Below are 19,801 nucleotides of genomic sequence, written 5' to 3' on the forward strand. Positions count from 1 at the left end.
TTCACATACAGTATATGAAAGTCAGCATTGGATCATATCACCAATAAGGAATGTTCAAGCAATCCAATTGTACTTGAGCTGTGAAATTAATTCCTGTTTTATCTGTTGGTTGTCAACACATTAACTAAATGGTTGTCAAGTTAACCCTTTAGTTATTCTGTGTTTAGAAAATTACAAGTACATTTGAAATTCATGACGTCTTTAACCTTATTTTAAAGATATGGTTGGTGACTTGGAGAAACCAGCCAGAGCAAGATACATTTTGAAATGTATCTTCATTATTTTGAAATTGTATCTACATTTGAAAATAATCCTATGACCCCACCTTCAGGCCTCCCTCAAAAAGCCACTCACCAAAAACAAGTGATTAGCTCTCTAGCTTTTACATTTGCTCTGCTATAGCTTTTTGGAAGACTCCGGTCATGTGCAGTGAGTGCATGGACAGAGAGTACGCAGGTAGGTAGGTATAGATAGACAGGTTTGCTCTCTTCTCTTTTCACTTGGCCTGAATAAAAGGATTGGACAGGGGTACTAAAGGCCTGCCACAGCCATAGATACCGGATTGTTTTATTTTATTTTTACTTTTCAAATGACCATATAGTGCCTTTGATTTACTGGTTGATGTTGGAATGTAAAGATAAATGAACTAATATGACAAAAATGCCCCTAAGATAACCTACACTAGCTTTCATGACTGCTTTTAGGCCACCACCACCCACACACCTCCGTTAAGCAGAGAAGGTGGAGTTTCAACATCTCCTGGGAACCTGCTGCCGGGAGAACAGCACCTCCTGCCTCTTGTGAATCTCTCTGATGAGCGTCTGAGTCTCTCGAACGCTGTGGTTGCTCTTCCTCTTCAGGAACTTCATCTGGAGGAAATCCAGCTAGAGAGAGAGAGAGAGAGAGAGAGAGAGAGAGAGAGAGAGAGAGAGAGATGAGGACTCTGACTGTGAGGAAGGTGATGAGATGGGGAGACATGATAGAAGGATGGATGAGAGGATTCAATAGATGGAGATCCCTGTTGAAGGGGGAAAAGAGGGAGATTGTGATGAATAGGGGCGTGTCAATGGACAGGGGAGGGGAGAGTCAGAAGAAAGTATGTCAAAATGCAACAGTATATGAGAGGACAGGTTTTACCCTGTAATGGAAATTTCCATAAGATGGTCATTTTGTTCGCTAAACACCAAGACACTGACCTCTTAGTTATGATCCATGTACAGTTAGAAGAATCTGAGGAACACTTTAGCACAGAATAAAAAATGAAACGATTGAAGATAAATCATTATTTAAATAATTCACAGGATATTCATTTTTGGATCTCGTGGGAGACATTGCTCTAATAGTAAGGGGCAATAAGATCACCATTTGTGATAATGGTTCCAAATGGTGTGTGTGTGTGTGTGTGTGTGCGTGTGCGTGTGTGTGTCAGGGATGGAAATTAACACCCGCCACACGCCATTTGCGGGTGGATTTGTATGGTGGCGGGTGAATTGTGTCACTTCACCCGCCACTGTGTCGGGTAATACTTTCCAGTCAGGTCCGATCAAATTTGCATATTTAATACATTCGTCATATGGCGCTGCAGTTCTACAGCCATTACTGTCAACATCCGGCCCCTTCTTCTACGCCTCTGTCACGTTAAAATTGTACCGGGGGCGAAGATTGTACCGGCCTACGTCATCAGTTGTTTACATCTTGACAACCTGCCTGGCAACAAACGACGCGATCGTCTGTTGCCGGGCAGGTTGCAAAAAGCATAAAAGTGCTGGTGTTAGAAAAAAAGTTGACGGGAATTAAAGTGCTGCACATCGATTGTACAAATGTAGATAATTGATCACAAGAATTTTAATTCAGAAAATGAATAGGCTAATAAAGTCTGAATTGTGAGATCAAATTTAGCATTCTGATAATAAAGTCAGAATACTTGGATAAAATCCGAATTCTGATAATTAAATCCAGCATTAAAGGTTCATTTAAGAAGGTTCTCACCAGTCATTTATCGCCTGGTCGCGATGTTGAGTTTTTCTTAAAGTAGTTCACTAGCGTGCAATAATTTGCAGTGTCAGAATTCTGAGAATTTAGTCAGCATTCAGATTTCTCAGAAATCTCTGACACTGCAAATTAAAGCGCTACTACTAGCGAACTACTTTCAGCGTGACTGGAGAGAACTATTTAACAGTGTTACAGGTGGGAATCAAATGTGTTCCCCGTACGTAGGGTAACCAGACGTCCTCTTTTGCCCGGACATGTCCTCTTTTTGAGACACTTTTAAAAAATGTTTTGCGGAATTTCAAAATCGTCCGGGATTTTATTAGAGCCTCATACATGTTCACATTGAATTTGCGTTGCGTTTCTCTGGGTCGTTCACAAACTAGTTAGGCTACGCCCTCCCCTACCCAGTTCTCTCTGGTTCTCTTCGCTTTGCATTGGTGGAAGTGAGTAGGGGGAGTGGTTAAGTAGAGCCTTCAGATTGGACGGTTTGACTGACGCCCCGTGCCCACTACAGGGGTTGACACTAAGGTTTCAAAAGCACTTGCCCATCGGGCAAGTACAGGTCAGGTTCAACTTGCCCGAATGTAATGTTCACTTGCCCAAATTATAATCAGAATCGTGAACGGGCCTCTTTTTGCCAGGCACCCAGCCTGGTTTTGGGGGGGCTCAGAAAAATCATCCTAGCTCAGACTGAAGCTGAATGTTAGCTTCCACACATGTGTTTAAAAAATAACAAACTTCTCTTTGTTTACTTATTTATCGAGCGGTCACATCGTGCCATGAAGTGATTTCAGTCCACAGTTGCAACCTATTAAAGCTATCGCCAAGTTATATGTAGACCTGCATGATTTGATGCAAATGTACATAACTAAATGTCAGAGGTAGTAGCAAAGATATGTCTTTTTTAACTTTCAAGTTTCTTGTAGCTCTAACTGAATAATCACAATCGCGTTTCTAGTAGGGTTGTAAGTCACGATACTGGATTTTCTAACTTCAACACTATTCCTGGAAAAGATCGATATTCTATACCATTTTCGATATCAGGGGAAACGTTTTTTTCAGGTAAGAACATAGCCTACCCAAAGTAAAGAGATTATATCTCCACAACTGCAAGGGCGATAATGTCATCTTTGGGCCAAAAGAAAGATTGTTGTGCAAGTGAAATATTCAATGGGGATAATACTTGGTTAAAGTGAATAAAGCCATGGAACACAGCATAAGTGGAAGATAACATTTCCACCTGAAATAATTATCAGTATCAGTTGGTCGTTATCAGTTGGGAGCGCTGTCTTACTATGAGACACAAATAAGGTAGATATCTTAAAATTTTGACACCTGACACCTCTATTTAAAGTTCAGGGCAATCGAATGCACCAAGCCAAACACTCGCAAATAAATATATGGCCACTAGATTGCGCTGAAGAATATGTTTTCTGATTGAAGGCAATTTACCTATTTCCTAAGAAACCTTCTCTTATTCATTGATTGAAAACACCATATTAGGTTGCAAAATTTGGCCCAGATACTGGATAATCTGTTTATGGTGGTTTTATTCGATCAGAATCAACTGTGTGGACAAAAATCACAAAGGTAATACTTAATTTTTGGTTGTTAAAAGAAAAGGGGACGTTTCTTCTTAAGTTGTTATTTGCGAGTTTTAGTCACAGAATGATATGGTTTGGACTGTTGGAATAGCCTAAGTGAAGGCTCAGCTTTCATGTAATATATACAGTAGTTTGTGAGGGTCCAATTTCGTGAAAAAGATCGCTATTGCTGTGCGCATGTGCAGTTATGAAACACAAAACCGTGTTCTTGATTTTCCTTGATAATTTGCCTCAATCCAAAGTACTTCCAAACTGCACTCCTCCATCACTACTCCATTTAACTTCTACCTAAACCGTTCGAGGAGGTGCTGCACTTGAGATGCTAGCTGTGTTGGCTAACCTTTAGCGAATCACTGCCAGAGACCGCACTGCGAATGAGTGACAGAAGGCGGGGCTATATTCGCACTGAAGCGATGCGTGTCTGTTAACTCGCTTTCCGAGAGAAGAGAAGACAGCGCGCTGATCAATTGCAAATACGGTACTTCTATTTTGTGTGGTTTTGCGGAACAAAAGGTTGTTCTGCAGTTTCTAAAAACATTTGAATAAATAGCTTTTATATTAACATCCACCCAAAATCCACTTGCCCGTTCGGGCAACCAGAAAAAATCTCAACTTGCCCAAACATTTTTTTTACTTGCCCCGGGCAAGCAGGCAAGTGGCAACCCCTGCACTACCTCCGTCAGTTGACCGTTGCCCATTGACTTTGAATGGGGACGGACGCGCAATGCATTGTGGATCCGTCCGTTCAGTTGGAGCGTTCGCCACCGTCAGAAAGTTGAAAAATGTTCAACTTTTTCGGCAGCGACGGTTCCGTCATCCAATCAGATCGCGTATGCAAATGCAAATGCCACATAGATATATAATTATGTTTTTGCACGTTTGCAACGTTTAAAAGTTCAGGGTATAAAGTTCAAGTATATGCCTCTACTTGTATTGCTTAAGCTAATAGCCTTTTGAGGCAGTGTTTTTTTCTGAATATTTGTGTTAAGGGCCAATAATGCTTACTATCATACGTTAGTTACCTGTCTGTGGACAAATTTGTATGCAGTCCCATGTAAATAACATGTTATGATGGTGTAGCCATGCATGTTGTTTTATTGCTAATATGTCAATTTGTTTTTTATTGAAAATACTTTGTATAGATGAATTATCCCCAAACTTGTCATCGTAACATCTTTGAAATAAACATGACTTAACATGGCAGATACCTGTGTATTGTTTATCATATGCGGTAAGAGTGTAACGTTTTCAACTCAGTTCCTTGGTAGAACCTACTTACAGTAAAAATCACTTCTGATGGAAAAAAAGATGTGTATGAAAAGCACTTTTCTTATCTATTTTTACTATTTATTGTTTAAAATGTACGCATATATTAAAAAAAATAGATAGCGTATAAAAAGTGGACAAAAAAAAGTGGAAAAAACTGCACAATGGGTTTAGATCGTTATTCATATCTGTTAGATGTTTCCCCATGAGGTGTAACCCCCGCACCGTTTCGAAACCTACACATCAATCTTGCTGTAACTATAGGTTGCTGCCTTCTTCTTCAATCAATGCCCGGCGAGTGGTTTGCAGAGATCATCGTAAATGGCATTTCATCTGGCTAAATTAGCCGGCTGTTGTATCACCTTATTCTATTGATGCTACCCTAGGGATATGTGATTGTTATCAGATGAAAATAACTCACATTGTTGATCTCACTCGAATTAAATTGGATGTCCATTATACCAGGCACAGCATCTCGTAGCTTTATCACTGCACCGTGAACAGCGCTTCTATTGGCTCGTTCGGCACCTCGCCCACCTCTGACGTAGAAGGTCCCGCCCCCGATACTTCCGGACATGTGTTCCGCTTGTCATGTCCGACCACAACCAAAACAATAACAGGGATGCATATATCTTTTGCCTAATAAGTTTAAATTGTCATCATTAGTTAGAAATCCGAATCTTAGAACTATGTTTGAACATTAGCAGGACCGTTTTAATGTACCAGAACATCTGTAGGATCTTTGCCTGTGAGCTGGCGCTGCTCGTCAAAACGCAGTACGCCTGGATCAAAGCAACAGTTACCTCAGTAGCTTTGGACAAACGCATGTTTTGCCGAAGAAGGACTTTGGTTAACCTTTGAGAGCCGCCATGGGGTCTGTTCGTTGGGCTTTTCGGTATGGTTCCTGGACACCGTCCCGGTCCGAGTGGCTTTATGCGGCGCGTTGTATACAGCGAGAGGAGAAGGAGAGAATTGGACAGTTCGTTTTTGCCAGAGATGCCAAGTCAGCAATGGTCAGTTTGGGCTTTTGTTCTTTTTTTTACCAGTAGTGAATAACGAATCGAAAATGATTTGGAGAATGCGGGCATCGATCCCGCTACTTCTCGCATGCTAAGCGAGCGCTCTACCATTTGAGCTAATTCCCCTTCCTGCCCTATTCAAAACCTTCTCCCTCTCTTTTTACTGTCCTCTAGGTTGGTCGGCTGCTCCTGAGGAAGTTTGTGTGTGAGAGGATTGCAGTTCCCTGGTCAGAGATCCAGTTGGCACGCTCACCCAGAGGGAAGCCGTACCTGGTGCTGCCAGAGGTAGGCTGATGATGTAGTCTGAATACAATAATCATGCAAGGGTCTTCTATTTGTGCAAAGGCATACTTACGTTTTGAGCATAATGGGAGAGGGGCATGCTCTCCTTCAAGAGAACAACTCCCTTATCAATGACGTTATTCTACACTATAAAGCAATGGTCAGATCAGAGGTTTAATGGAATTTGCCATGATGCATTTGAATCAATGTTTCACATACAGTGTATGAAAGTCAGCATCGGATCATATCACCAATAAGGAATGTTCAAGCAATCCAATTGTACTTGAGCTGTGAAATTAATTCCTGTTTTATCTGTTGTCAACACATTAACTAAATGGTTGTCAACCCTTTAGTTATTCTGTGTTTAGAAAATTACAAGTACATTTTAAATTCTTGCCGTGTTTAACATTATTTTAAAGATATGGTTGGCGAGAAACCAGCCAGAGCAAGGTACATTTTGAAATGTATCTTCATTATTTTCAAATTGTATCTACATTTTGAAAATAATCCTATGACCCCACCTTCAGGCCTCCCTCAAAAAGCCACTCACCAAAAACAAGTGATTAGCTCTCTAGCTTTTACATTTGCTCTGCTATAGCTTTTTGGAAGACTCCGGTCATGTGCAGTGAGTGCATGGACAGAGAGTACGCAGGTAGGCAAGTATAGATAGACAGGTTTGCTCTCTTCTCTTTTCACTTGGCCTGAATAAAATGATTGGACAGGGGTACTAAAGGCCTGCCACAGCCATAGATACCGGATTGTTTTATTTTTTTTATATTTTCAAATGACCATAGTGCCTTTGATTTATTGGTTGCTGTTGGAATGTAAAGATAAATGAACTAATATGACAAAAATGCCCCTAAGATAACCTACACTAGCTTTAATGTCTGCTTTTAGGCCACCACCACCCACACACCTCCGTTAAGCAGAGAAGCCCAGAGGTGGAGTTTCAACATCTCCCACCAGGGGGAGTATGCGGTGCTGGCTGCAGAGCAGGGCCTGCAGGTCGGGGTGGACGTTATGAAAACCACCATGCCAGGTACTTACTAACAACTGTATCCATATCAGCCAAAACTCATAATAACCTATCCATTGAGGTAATAGAGCAAATATTTTTTTTATTTGGTGACCGTGTCTGTCTGTCTGTCTTTTCTGTCTCTTTCTCTTTCTCAGTTCAAATCTTTCTGTCATCTTACGCATTTTATCTTTAACCAGGTGCCACTTGTCTCTAATTACCTCTAATCACACAACAAAGCTACATTATGGTGTTTCCTTATCCTCCAGATACACTTGCCTAATGGCTGAATTAGCAGTTAAGGGCTTGTTTTATGAGGTGCTCATATTTCATGGTATGTTACAGTTGTAGAAGTATACGTCAATAGCTGCAGTAAAAAATGATGGATGAATAAAAATTTGATGTTCAGTCAGGGACGTGCACAGGGGGGTTGCTCAGGTTGCTTGGGCAACTGCCCATATGCCCTCCTCGACTCAGGTTGCCCTTCCGAGGAAAAAAAAAAAAAAAGTTTTTTTTTTTTTAATCTTTTAATGGATGCAGAATTTCATGTAGGCCTAGATAATAAAAATCGCCACTCGAACATTTCATAAAGTATCCGTTGCCTCATTCAATTACGTTCGGGCACTGAGAGTGAAAGTCAGTAGGGGGAGGGCAAACTCTGCCGCGCGGCAACAGCCGCTTTTGCCGCCGCCCCTCTGCCGCCCTTCCCCCATTGAAATTAATGGAGGCGGCGAGTTGCCGCGCGGGCGCGGCGTGTGAGCAGCGCTGCACGCGACCGGAACACCGGCACCTGTGAGACGACTGCCTTGATGTTCTCGGAAAAGGTGAATTTGAGATGTATAACAAACAAACAATCATCATCACGTTTTATGAAATGAATTACAATCTTCATAAATCCAGGCTCAGTTTGCCACGTAACGTTTAGCCTAAATAATCAGACAGCTAGCTAGCTTGCAGACAAGCAGCCCGTTATCACATAGTCTACACATTCTTAGGCAAACTAAACTACATGTCTGCTGATAGTTAGTTTCTAACATTTCCTTTTAACAAGAAGAATAAATGATGGAAGTAATACATCACATGAATTCTTTCATTCAAAATGGTTCATGCCTAAATCTTATCACTATTTTGGGTAGCCTATTGTTTGTTATTGTTAAGTGAAGCCGAAATGCCCAGTGAAAAGAGGAGGCTTCAGGAGAGAGAGAGACAACTAAAGGAGGCAGCTAAGAGGAGCACATTACTACAGGGTAGTGATGTGCTCCGAAAAAAATCCGAAATCAGTGTGGTCAAGAGTGGCTGTCTGACCTCCTCCTGCTGTCCATAGAGAAGGACATACCAATCGACAAAGAAGAGGTTCTGAAGGCTTCTCTTTTGAAGCTTTGCATTTTTAAAATGTCAATTTGGAGAAACTTATCAGTGACTTGATAGGATGTTGTTTAATTATGTTTGTGTTCATGTTATGTTCTTCTTCAAGTCATGTTTTTCTGCATTATCGTTAGTAGTAGTTATTTCAGTGTTTTACTTATTTGTAATTATATATTAATAAAGACCCTGTTATTCTCAGTCCTTCATATAGCCTGCAAGTTTTTTTTGGGGGGGGGGTGCCCTTTTTTCAGGTCAGAGCAACTGCCCCTCAAAATTCCTGTGCACGTCCCTGTGTTCAGTGCATGGCAGCTGGTTCCACAATCAAGGAACAGTCTATGAGACGCATTTCAAGCCAAAAGCATGAGGAAGAGATGGAGCATCGAGCACATTAAATCTCGCTTTTAGGGATATTTGATATTTGGGATGGTCCTTTCTGTTTTACAGGTTAGCACACCTGTCCTTTCTGACCATCAGGGTCTTGCCAAGCCAGTCAGTGAACGATTGTTTATCCTAGCGTTGCTGTTTTCTTTACTCCCACCAGGTGTCAGTATTGCCCAATTTGTTTTGTGGTACAGTTTGGATGAGGCACGTTCTCCGTGATGTGTTGAGCACGGACTGTCTGTTCACAGTTGATCTGTGGACATTCCTAAAGGATTATCTGTCTTCACCAGCCTCCGAAGCATAACAGTATCTCAATATCCCGACGGTATAACTGATTGAAATCATGAAGCATAAATGACAGCAACACATTGAATCGAGTTTTCATCCATGAATCTCATGGACACATTTTTTTTTAATCAAAGCAATGTTCTCAAAATCGAAAATGTAAATGTACCTAATGGGGGAAAGCGAGGTTTCAGTGGGTTTCTGTTGGCCCTGGGAGGGAATATGCTTTCAGAATAATTATCAGATGTGCGTTTCTCCTCCCTCCCTCCCCCGCCTCATTCTCGCCCCCACCGTCTGCTCTTTATCCTCTACTTTCTCTCTCTCCTCCTCTTCTCTCACCCAATCTGTCTATTCCCTAATCTGTTCCCCTCCTCTTCAAACCAAGCTTCTACCTGTGTGTTTGTGTGTGTTTGTGTGTGTATGTGTGTGTTGTGGACACACATTTCATGGTTTGCCTCTCCTCTCTCCCCCGTCCTCCCTCTCTCCCTCCTCCGACGGCAGGTAGCAGCTCTGTATCCCAGTTTTTCCGCATCATGACTCGTCAGTTTACGGAGTACGAGTGGAGCGTCATCCAATCATCTGGCTCAGAACGCCAGCAACTCGCCGCCTTCTACCGCCACTGGGTAACTATAGCAACCATATATATTGGACCTGGCAAAGCATTGCTTGAGGATTGCAGAGGCCGCAAAGTTGGGGCTATATGCTTGTGTGTGTGTGTGTGTGTGTGTGTGTGTGTGTGTGTGTGTGTGTGTGTGTGTGTGTGTGTGTGTGTGTGTGTGTGTGTGTGTGTGTGTGTGTGTGTGTGTGTGTGTGTTTCCTAAAAGGGGAAACAGTCGTTATTTCTAGAAAACACATGCATGTGTTTTTATTCGACGAGGATGCGTTTAAGAACATGCACTACACCATGACAACACTTTTTTTCTCTTAAATTCTTTCTCCATCCTTTCTCTCTGTCATCTTCAAATATTTTGTTGTCATGTCTTCCAGACAAGCTCTCTCCCTTTCTTCTCTCGTACACTTTACTCTCTCCTTTGCTCTTGCTCCACACCTCTATATATCTTTCATCTCTATGACTCTCACTCACTCACTCACTCACTCACTCACTCACTCACTCACTCACTCACTCACTCACTCACTCACTCACTCACTCACTCACTCACTCACTCACTCACTCACTCACTCACTCACTCACTCACTCACTCACTCACTCACTCTCGCTCGCGTGCTCCTCCTCTTATTCTCTCTTTACCTTTTTCCCCTCTGTCAACCTCTCTCTCTCACTCCCCTCTCCTTCGATCCATCGCTCGATTGCATTCCCTCCTTCCCCCCTCTCTCCGTCCCTCCCTCTCTTCGTCCCTCCCTCCCTCCCTTCGTCCCTCCCTCCCTCCCTTCGTCCCTCCGTCCCTCCCTCTATCCCTCCCTCCCTCCCTCCCTCCCTCCCTCTCTCCCTCCGTCCGTCCCTCTGTCTCTCCCTCCCTCCGTTCCTCCCTCCCTCCGTCCCTCCCTCCCTTCGTCCCTCCCTCCCTCCCTCTCCACGCTGCCCCCGGCCCCAGATGGACAGGGCCGGTGGCGGTGCGTGTGGCGAGGCCGTTGTGAGATTGAGAGGGTGGCACAGAGACGTCAAGCTCCGATACCAACGACATACTGTTGACTAATGGCAGTGCTCTACTGTTGCCATAGAGATTAGCCTCGAAACGCTGTTACCTTGGCTATCGAGCAGGGCTTTTCGCTAGGAACCGCGCGATTCTGTCTAAAGCAAGCACAAACCCAGACACACTCACACACAAACACACACGGGGATCCTTCTGGGCCATTTTCTTATCAAGGCCCTTCAGGTATTATGCAATGCTTACAGTCGCGCTCATGCGATCGCACCTCAGGAAGTTCTTTGGCATTGTAGGCCCATGAGTCCGCTGTAGGGGTTAATGAGGCACATTTGGAATGCACCCATTCATGCTTTGCTCCTCGACACAGCTGACGAGGGGAGGTAACCCTGAGGCTCTTCTCCATGCCCAGGCGCTGAAGGAGAGCTTCATCAAGGCCATTGGCACGGGGCTGGGCTTCAACCTCCAGAGGGCGGAGTTTCACCTCTCCCCTCAGCCAGTCACAGAGGAGCAGGGGCAGCACCGGACCATGATGCATCTGGACGAGGAGGAGGAGGACAGCTGGAGGTTTGAGGTATGCAGTGAGGGGTGGAGAGGGGATGGGGGTGTTGTGAGTCTTTCCTGTAATAAAGGTTTGAAAATGTGACAGCAATCGACTGTTGTATTACTCAAGCAGGATGCGAAGAAAGATCTTTGTGATTTTGTTGTTGTTGCTGTTGTTGTACCGCCGTCATAAATCAAGTAGGCAGATGGGAGGAGAGCAGAGATAGACAATCGTCATACTATAGTGCAGATTGGGCCCACGGCTGCCATCAGTCATTTGAGTGTGTGTGTGTGTGTCAGTCAGTCTGTTTTCCATATCGGAAATATTAAAACGTTTTATCCCAATTAGATTTGTGACTCAGAAGAGTCACGAAACAGATTATTCTGTGTTTTAATGGTATGGACGGGATATCTGATTCAATATGGATGTATGCTGTGTGAATATGTGTGTGGTTGGGTGTGTGTTAGATTAGGGTCATCTGAAGTCCATTCTCAAAACATAGTTAACCCAAGAAGCATGAGGGCCGGGCTCTTTACCAGGAAAAACCTGGTGGAGCCTAAGTGAGTGCCTATGTTTTCCTGCCTCCCTTTTTTCCCCCCTCTTCCTTCTCCGTTTTGTAGTGTGAGCCACTGGAGAGACACTTCAAATTGAATCCAAAGTGGCCTTATTTTGAGAGGATATGTCGATGTGTGGGGGGACTGCTCTCCAGAGATTCAGGAGAGAGTTCAGGAGAGAAGTCCCTCGGTCGCCACGCTGCTGTCGTCTCTCACACCTCCTGCTCCCTCGCCACAAGGCCCCCGTGCCTTCACCCCCTCCCACTCCTCTTCCTCCAGCCCCATCAATCGATCTCTCTCTCTCTCTCTCTCTCTCTCTCTCTCTCTCTCTCTCTCTCTCTCTCTCTCTCTCTCTCTCTCTCTCTCTCTCTCTCTCTCTCTCTCTCTCTCTCTCTCTCTCTCTCTCTCTCTCTCTCTCTCTCTCTCTCTCTCAGCGTCACTAGATATAACTATAGAAACACCCCCATGTCAACCCTATCCCACCTTCTGTTTCATTTCACCAATGACATTTTTATATTTACCTTGTCATTAGCCCATCCTCCTGGGTATTTTCAACACCTACCTCACCAGCTTCATTCTACACCAGTTCCTTTTATTTGTTCATCTGCGGCTCCTCTTGAGTGTTCAGTGATGTCAGCCCCACCACCGTACTCCCTCCCATCCCCACAGCCTTGCATCACGTCCGCGTGAGGGCAGAAGACAGGTAATCACTTAGTGTCATCGGTTCCATGGGAGGCTCTAATGCGACTTTGGTGTCTGTGTTTTCACACCCGGGAATAGCTGCTGCTGCTGCTGCTACTGCTGCCTCGCTTCCTCTCGGACCGCCGAGGTAAATGTTAATGCACCACTTCCTTCAGCCCTCTAGGCTTAAGTGGGGGAAGGGACAGGTGGCAGTGGTGGTGGTGGTTTGTTGGGGACCACGACACACCGCTATGAGTGCCGTTTAGAACGAGGTCTCGTCAAGAAGGACGTGTGCCAGAGGGGGGCGGTCACTGAATGCGCTGCATGCCCGGGCGCTTATAAAGACGACAAGAAACATGTTCTTCACAAATATATTTCCTCCCTATTATTTTTCATTTTTGAACGACAGTTGTGCAGCTGGGTTTTGATCTCTATGTGAGTCTGTCCTGATCCCTGAACGCTGCCCGCTGTTCAGCATATCTCACGCATGCGCTCTATCCATCTCCTGCCGTGCCGAGAGAGGGGGGGGAGGGGCTCAAAGCACTGGCGGCTCGATCGGGGAGAAGCTGAACAGTAATAAAAAGCTTAAATTACAGCTAATTTATGCATTTCAGTAGTGCTATTTGTGTGTGTCTGTTGTTCTTCAGGAAAGCTTGTTGGATGCGGACCACCATGTTGCCGTGGCGCTAGGACTCCACAGCCCTCCTCCTGCTGGGGTGAGGACACACACCGCACAGCACCAACACAACCCTCCCCTCCCGCCATGTAAAACACAGCAGTCCTGTGGTGTAGCCCCCCCCCCCCCCCCCTTTGATCTCAAACCCTCACCCGTCTCCCCCACAGCAGCCCAGATGCCCGTCGCCCCCTCCCCCGACCGCCTTCACCCACCTGACGTTCGGTGACCTCATCGCTCAGGCCACGCCCCTTAGCGAGGAAGACCCCGCCTACTGGGACGGCTTCCAGAGCAAGGGCGAGGCCCCCCAGAGACAGAGCAGCAGGACCCCGTCAGAGTGAACGCCGCACCTTCCAGCGCGGCGGCAGTGCCACGTGACGCCACAGCGGGCCAAACGCACCCGGAGCGCCTCACAATGTCCGGGAGATGCAGGGAGGAAGACCGAATGAACACGGGTCCACACGCATGCGTCATCCTGCCACGGGCTGGTGCTCTGATGTACCCAGGCACACGTCTTACCGTGACCTGCTGGGCTGTGGGTCGCTCCGGAAGGAACGACGCACATTGGAGAACGTTTGGGCACGCTGGACCTGTTGCATTACTGAGTGCTGGAAAAACGCACGGTTAATGGGTTTCAATGTGCTCCGTGAGTAATACACTCACTGTGTGAATTGTTTGATTGTGGTTGAGTGATATGTTGTTTGACTAATTGGGTTGTATTTTTACGATCACATTTCGCCTTGAACCCCCAGCTACATGGGAACAGATAAAGAAATGTAAATGAAGTCTTGGTGTTCTTCTACTTATTTCTCAGGTGTTTACCTGTATGTTAATTCTGTCTCTCGCCATCCATGTCTCTTATCAACCTGTGTGTGTGAGTGTGTGTGCGAGTGTGTGTGTGTGCGTGTGTGTGTGTGTGTGTGTGTGTGTGTTCGTGACTTATGCACTACTGCCTCCCCTCGCTTAAATCCCTCTTCTATAGGCTTTACTAATATGCATGATTGATCATGGCATGATTTTGTGGGTGTAAGAAAAAAATATCTTAACAAGCAATATATATATTTATACAATTAAACACGCTATTTAAAAAAAAATGCATGAGTTTAATGTAAATGTTCAGTAATAAGTTGAATAACGCTGACATTTTCATTGTATTAGTACATTGAATTGTCCCATAGTGCCATTCCCTGTGTCTCCATCTCTCCCCTTCAATCATATCTCCTTCCTTCTTCCTTGACCCTGTGGTCGGACTCCATCTTCCTCCAGGTCAGCCAGGGCTATCGATTTGAGCGCTGGCCTACATGTTTGCTGCCGCTGCCTCACAGACTTCCTGACCATATCCGATAATCGCCAACTTAAATTCCAGTATACAGGAGGGGAAATGGCCTAGCATGGAACATAGTCAGGGGTCAAATGATCTGTATGTCTAAGTCAGCCCGGTAGCCGTGACCTCCCTCACTCCAGCTCACCTCTCCACACTCCGGGCTAATGCCTCAATAATCACATGGCCCTGCTCCCTGCCACGCGGCGCCTGAATCACACTCCTGGATCATACATCCAAGCCAAGCCCGGAGACCTTTGCAATGAATACTTTTATTGCTAGCAAACACAGCATCGCAGAGGAACTTAAAAGAAATGTGGAAACACTAGTGCAATGCTATATTTCTATCTGAATTATTCACTGGGTCCAGTGAAGAACTGCAGTGTTTTGACTGGTCAAGCACCCTACACCCTTCAATCACAACCAAATATAGCAACAACTGGATCCTTATATAGCTTTTACTTATGGGCACTGGCCCACCAAAACACGCCTTCACAGTCACACACATTCAAGTCGGGCATGATGACAGGTATCAATGCGTTTCACTGGAGGTTAAGTGAGTCGATGGCTCTGCTAAAGTGTTTGAAAAAAATCTGGACGTGATTTTATACATGCTGACCTTTAGCGGGATGGATAATAGCAGAGACTGACACGCAAGGAGCTCAACATGAGGCCTCCCTCGAAAAACACTTTGATATGTATTATATTCCGAAGCACTCCTGGACCCTCACAACACCAGGACCTGTCTGGCCTCTGCCCCCCCCACCGTGCTTTCTCACATATTTATTTTTCCCCTCATCTCACCTTTACAACTAAATATTTCTCCCTCCCCTCTCTCTCTCTCTCGTCTTCATCCAATCCACATCTATTGATTGTGTTGTGGTAACACTTTATTGCCTTTGTAACCTTTTGAGCCTGATGAGAAAGAGAGCTAAAAGATGGGTATTGATATGATCCCCTGCACCCATTTGTTATGTTTTGAAAAATAAATATTTGCGGGTGCAGTCATGAGAACTAGAGGTTGCAACTAGAGCTTCCCTCCAGGCGGATGCAATTAGACCTGATGTTCTCTGTGGCGGTCACACTTGGACTGGACTTTAGGGTTAGATCACAAATATATACATCTATATATACATATATATATATATATATAGGTGTTTCACTGTTTTCCACCTTCTATCCCCAATGAAACATGAGTTGCCACTTAGTAAGCACGTCAATGCATGGGATGTGGGATGGAGAAACAGTTTCATTCATAATTAGGGGACCTATTAATTAACCTATTGTCTGAGAATCAAAAAAATCACCAAGACATGAGGGTCATAATTATGCCCTTTCAGCAAGCACAGCGTGGGATTAAACTAAAGAAGGAAAGACATCCAACCCAAATGTATTTTAAGTACACCTCTGGTTTGGATTTATTCTGTGGTGGAAAGTGGTCGAACACAATATGCAATTTTATCCTTGTAAATTGTGTAACATTTTCTGAATTCTTTCCTTAAACTTAAATTCGTCATATCTCCCAAGAAACGTTACTCTTCTGCCGAACTGTCAACAACGTCATTTTGAAAACTGCAGAGACTGACTGTTGAGTCAAATATCAGCAGCCCTAACTCTGGCTGCAAAAATAATACTGATATTGTATGTGCTTTTCTGGAGTATGGAGTCCTGGCTGTTCCTTTGAGATAGCTGACAGTTTAAAGTGTAAGTAGTGGAGCCACAACATTTTATAAAATAAAATGTGTGGTTACTTTCGGAATATTTCAGACATGGAAATGTCCACCTCCGTGGGCCTGATTTAGCTTGACAGACACGGCATGTGTAACTGGTAAATTATTATCCGTGTGTGCAATTAGGCCCTCATTATATTGTGATGTATTTAGTAAATGGCTGCCAAACTCAAACTCATCAAAAATGTTTGATCACAGAGTCATAGCACGTTTCACACAATCAAAGGGCATGCTACACACATGCCCACATGAACACGCACACACCTAGATTATCAAAAGCATCTGTGTCTGTTTACCATTCTTAGCTTGAGCTGATTAAAGATGTTTTCATTTAGACTTTTCACCAGTTGCCAAATTTATGTTTCTGTGTTTGTGTGTGTCTGTGTGTGCAAATAATCAAATGATTATTTGCATGTTTTAATGACTATCTTGAACCCTTTATATAATATATATAATATTGGTAATTGTATGCATGGCAATTAAGTTAAGTATTATGCAGATGTCCTTCATGCTGGATGTCATTTGTCGAACCGCTTCACCCACATGTGATATTATATTAACTATATTGTAATATAATTACTATTTCTGATCGTTGCAATTGCTTTTGTGGTGCATAATTGTGTCACTCATCCGTGAATATGAATCTTTAATATCATTCATTTATATTTTAAGATTATCTAATGAGACACACTCTGACAATTATTCATAAACTATGGGACAATTAGCTGTAATGGGGCACCAACAAAAAACGAAAGAGAAGAGGCAACCTTTCCGGGCAAATACATTTTCTTTGAATAGTGTGAAGGGTTGTGATTGGCTGCACCTTGTTGATCTGGTTCTAGCTGAAAAGCGAAACTTAAACAACAGTATTCTTTATAAAAAATTTAATGTTCAGACAGATGTTTGTTCCCCTTATCATCCACCTTATGTCATAAGGGATATGGTGAATTGTCCTTGACTTTCTGCTATACTAAATACTAAACTGCACGTACCCTTTAAACAAACACTACCAACCGTGAGATCAGGGTGCAGGGCTGAAGAGAAAAATCAGCAAATCAGCACAATTAATTAACATAATTGGGCATAAATTGCTATGATTACGCTGCAAAATATGCTGATATATTTGGACTTGTAATTGAGGCATGGGTGGGTGATAGTTTAGTGTGACCTTTTTGGGTGTATTTAATCCGTGAATTTATCTTTCACAAATATATGTCTGGTAAGAAGCTTGTGTTGCTGAGGAATCTTCATATCCACAAAACACAATGACTGCTGAAAGTAACTGCAAGCTCTGGCACTAAGGCAGATATGCTTCTGCATTACAGACATATTATGGATTAATTTGGCCATCCTCTCCCTAAATGATAATGACAATCTCAAATTAATCGCCCAATCAATTGTGTTGATAATCAACCAAAAATATTTTTGTTCTCTCTGTGCAAGGCTAATTGCAAATGTATCAAAGTCTGCTTTTATTGATCTGTTAAGACTTTTACCATTAAGACTTGAGTTTGATAGGACTGTCGCCCATATATTTGAGACTTGATTTGGACTAAAGCCGAAAGACATGAGACCTGACTTGACCTTGAACCCTAAAGGCTTGAGACTCGATTTGGACTTGCATCCTAAATACCTGATGCTTGACTTGACCTTGAACCCTAAAGACTTGGGACTTGACTTGGAATTGAAAAAAAAATGTACTACTCTATCCTGCCTCTGTGTCCTGCGCTTGGGTTCCTTAGCTTTGACTGTAACAGTTAATCTATTTTAATAGATGATAATAACTGTAGAGTAACATTGAATATTTAAAAATGTGGGTCAATATATAATCATGTTGTGTTGTCGCACTCCATCCCTCTCTCTCTCTCCCTCTCTTTCTGATAAGCATACACATTCATGTGGTCTGTGCTTTATACAGACACACATACACACCTGTATGAAAACACGTATGCACTTACAGTCTATGCCTGTTTTCCATGTTGTAAGTGGAGCAGCTTTAGCCAGTCAACTGCACTAACCTGAACCTTGGTGTGTACGACTGTGTGTCTGTCTGTCCAGCCATTCCGAACTAATGCAATCTACCACTGCAGGCAGTAGATTGCATTGGTCGCAAGGGCAATGATAGAAAAAGAGAAGAAGAGAGAGTGAGAGAGAGAGGGTGGGTGGGTGGAGTGGAGTGGGGTAGAGAGAGTGGAGGTAGATAGATAGGCATATATATATATACAGAGAGAGAGAGAGAGAGAGAGAGAGAGAGAGAGAGAGAGAGAGAGAGAGAGAGAGAGAGAGAGAGAGACAGGAGAACAGGAGACTATAAGGGAGAACATAGACACAACTAAGGAAGAGAGAGAAGAGTGGAGAGAGTGAACAGACTATGACCTAGGTGTAGGACACTTATGTACATCACAACCAGCAACAGTTGTGTTCTCCACCCTGAGCCGTTTCCCCCTTCACGGCGATGTGAAACCAACGTCAGGGGGAAGTGCCACACAGAATAACGCTCACACACACAGTACACACCTCACCGCCTCCTCCGGCTACTGTGGTTCTGTTTGAGATAAACATTTAGGAGGTGAAACGTTCAAGTACAAATCCTCAACAAGGCCGCGTCTTTTTTAGCCGGTCGGGTCATTGTTGAATGTTACATGAGAGGTTAAACTGTCCAATGGCACACACCCAAACACACAATCACACACAGGGCTGAAGAAGGGTACAATGGCAGAGGGATGCAGACGAGCATCAAGCTTCACCTAATGAGGAGGCTTTACGGTCAACAAAGACACAAGAGCCCTCAACGGAAATTAGCACATTGATACACTCAGCGGAATAGCGTGTGTGTGTTTTCGTGTGTCTGTGTGTTTGTGTTTATGTGTGTGGGAGAAGCACGTCTTCCAAGTTGAAAATGATTACTCCCCATTTTTTGTTATATTGTGTCCTCTCTTCATTTCCTTTCATCATTGCTTTGTTTGACCCTCTGTATTTTGACAGGAAGATGTAATGTCATGAGTTACAATTAGTTTTACACCTAAAAAAAAGGAAATAATAACAAAAAGCCTAATACCTAAAACAACAACAAAAGAAACAAATGTTGAAAAACTATTTTTTTCATCATGTTAGATACACAACACATCTGATTGAATGGCAAAAAATATCTTACACATAAACACAATGTGCACGTATACAGACACGTAACGTTACTAGTTAAACCGTCTCTGGGACCTGAGGGTTAATAGCCCAAAACTCCACCCACGGTGCCAGTGATGGACTCGTGAACGATCTCCACTTTTATTTGTATAAATAGTTGTTTAAAGTATTTATGCTTGATGAATAACGGCTAAGCTTATGATTTATGCAGGCTAGTGAACGTAAATGCATAATAGCGGCTTCAGATCAGTCTGAAGCCGGTAATTTGATTAAAGGCAACGATAGTTGTCTTTAAGTTCAAACCGACAGGTTGAGAACTTATAATAATTCGGTAATATTCTAAT

At 43.6% G+C, this 19,801-nt stretch overlaps 1 protein-coding gene across 2 annotated transcripts; it reads left to right on the top strand.

Moving 5' to 3' along the window:
- The first annotated feature begins 54 nt into the window (after positions 1 to 54).
- Positions 55 to 14,369, top strand: LOC130405854 (L-aminoadipate-semialdehyde dehydrogenase-phosphopantetheinyl transferase-like). Of its 2 annotated transcripts, none has more exons than XM_056611123.1 (7): positions 55 to 5,875; positions 6,056 to 6,166; positions 7,061 to 7,202; positions 9,711 to 9,832; positions 11,226 to 11,387; positions 13,240 to 13,308; positions 13,439 to 14,369. In XM_056611123.1, exons 1-7 carry the CDS (start codon positions 5,732 to 5,734, stop codon positions 13,604 to 13,606), a joined length of 918 nt encoding a protein of 305 aa, XP_056467098.1. In that variant the 5' UTR covers positions 55 to 5,731; the 3' UTR covers positions 13,607 to 14,369. The 2 variants fall into 2 exon arrangements, with proteins under 2 accessions (XP_056467098.1, XP_056467097.1); XM_056611122.1 differs by having other exon boundaries at positions 56 to 5,875; positions 13,436 to 14,368.
- The last annotated feature ends 5,432 nt before the right edge of the window (positions 14,370 to 19,801 follow it).

Source organism: Gadus chalcogrammus, chromosome 16, assembly GCF_026213295.1.
Source record: "Gadus chalcogrammus isolate NIFS_2021 chromosome 16, NIFS_Gcha_1.0, whole genome shotgun sequence".
Lineage (NCBI taxonomy): Eukaryota > Metazoa > Chordata > Actinopteri > Gadiformes > Gadidae > Gadus > Gadus chalcogrammus.

Excerpts from the sequence above, each read along its gene's own strand:
- LOC130405854 (XM_056611122.1), top strand. The coding sequence starts at position 5,732 with ATGGGGTCTGTTCGTTGGGCTTTTCGGTATGGTTCCTGGACACCGTCC. Across the intron at positions 5,876-6,055 it reads GAGATGCCAAGTCAGCAATG|GTTGGTCGGCTGCTCCTGAG; the intron begins GTCAGTTTGGGC and ends ACTGTCCTCTAG. Across the intron at positions 11,388-13,239 it reads AGGACAGCTGGAGGTTTGAG|GAAAGCTTGTTGGATGCGGA; the intron begins GTATGCAGTGAG and ends GTTGTTCTTCAG.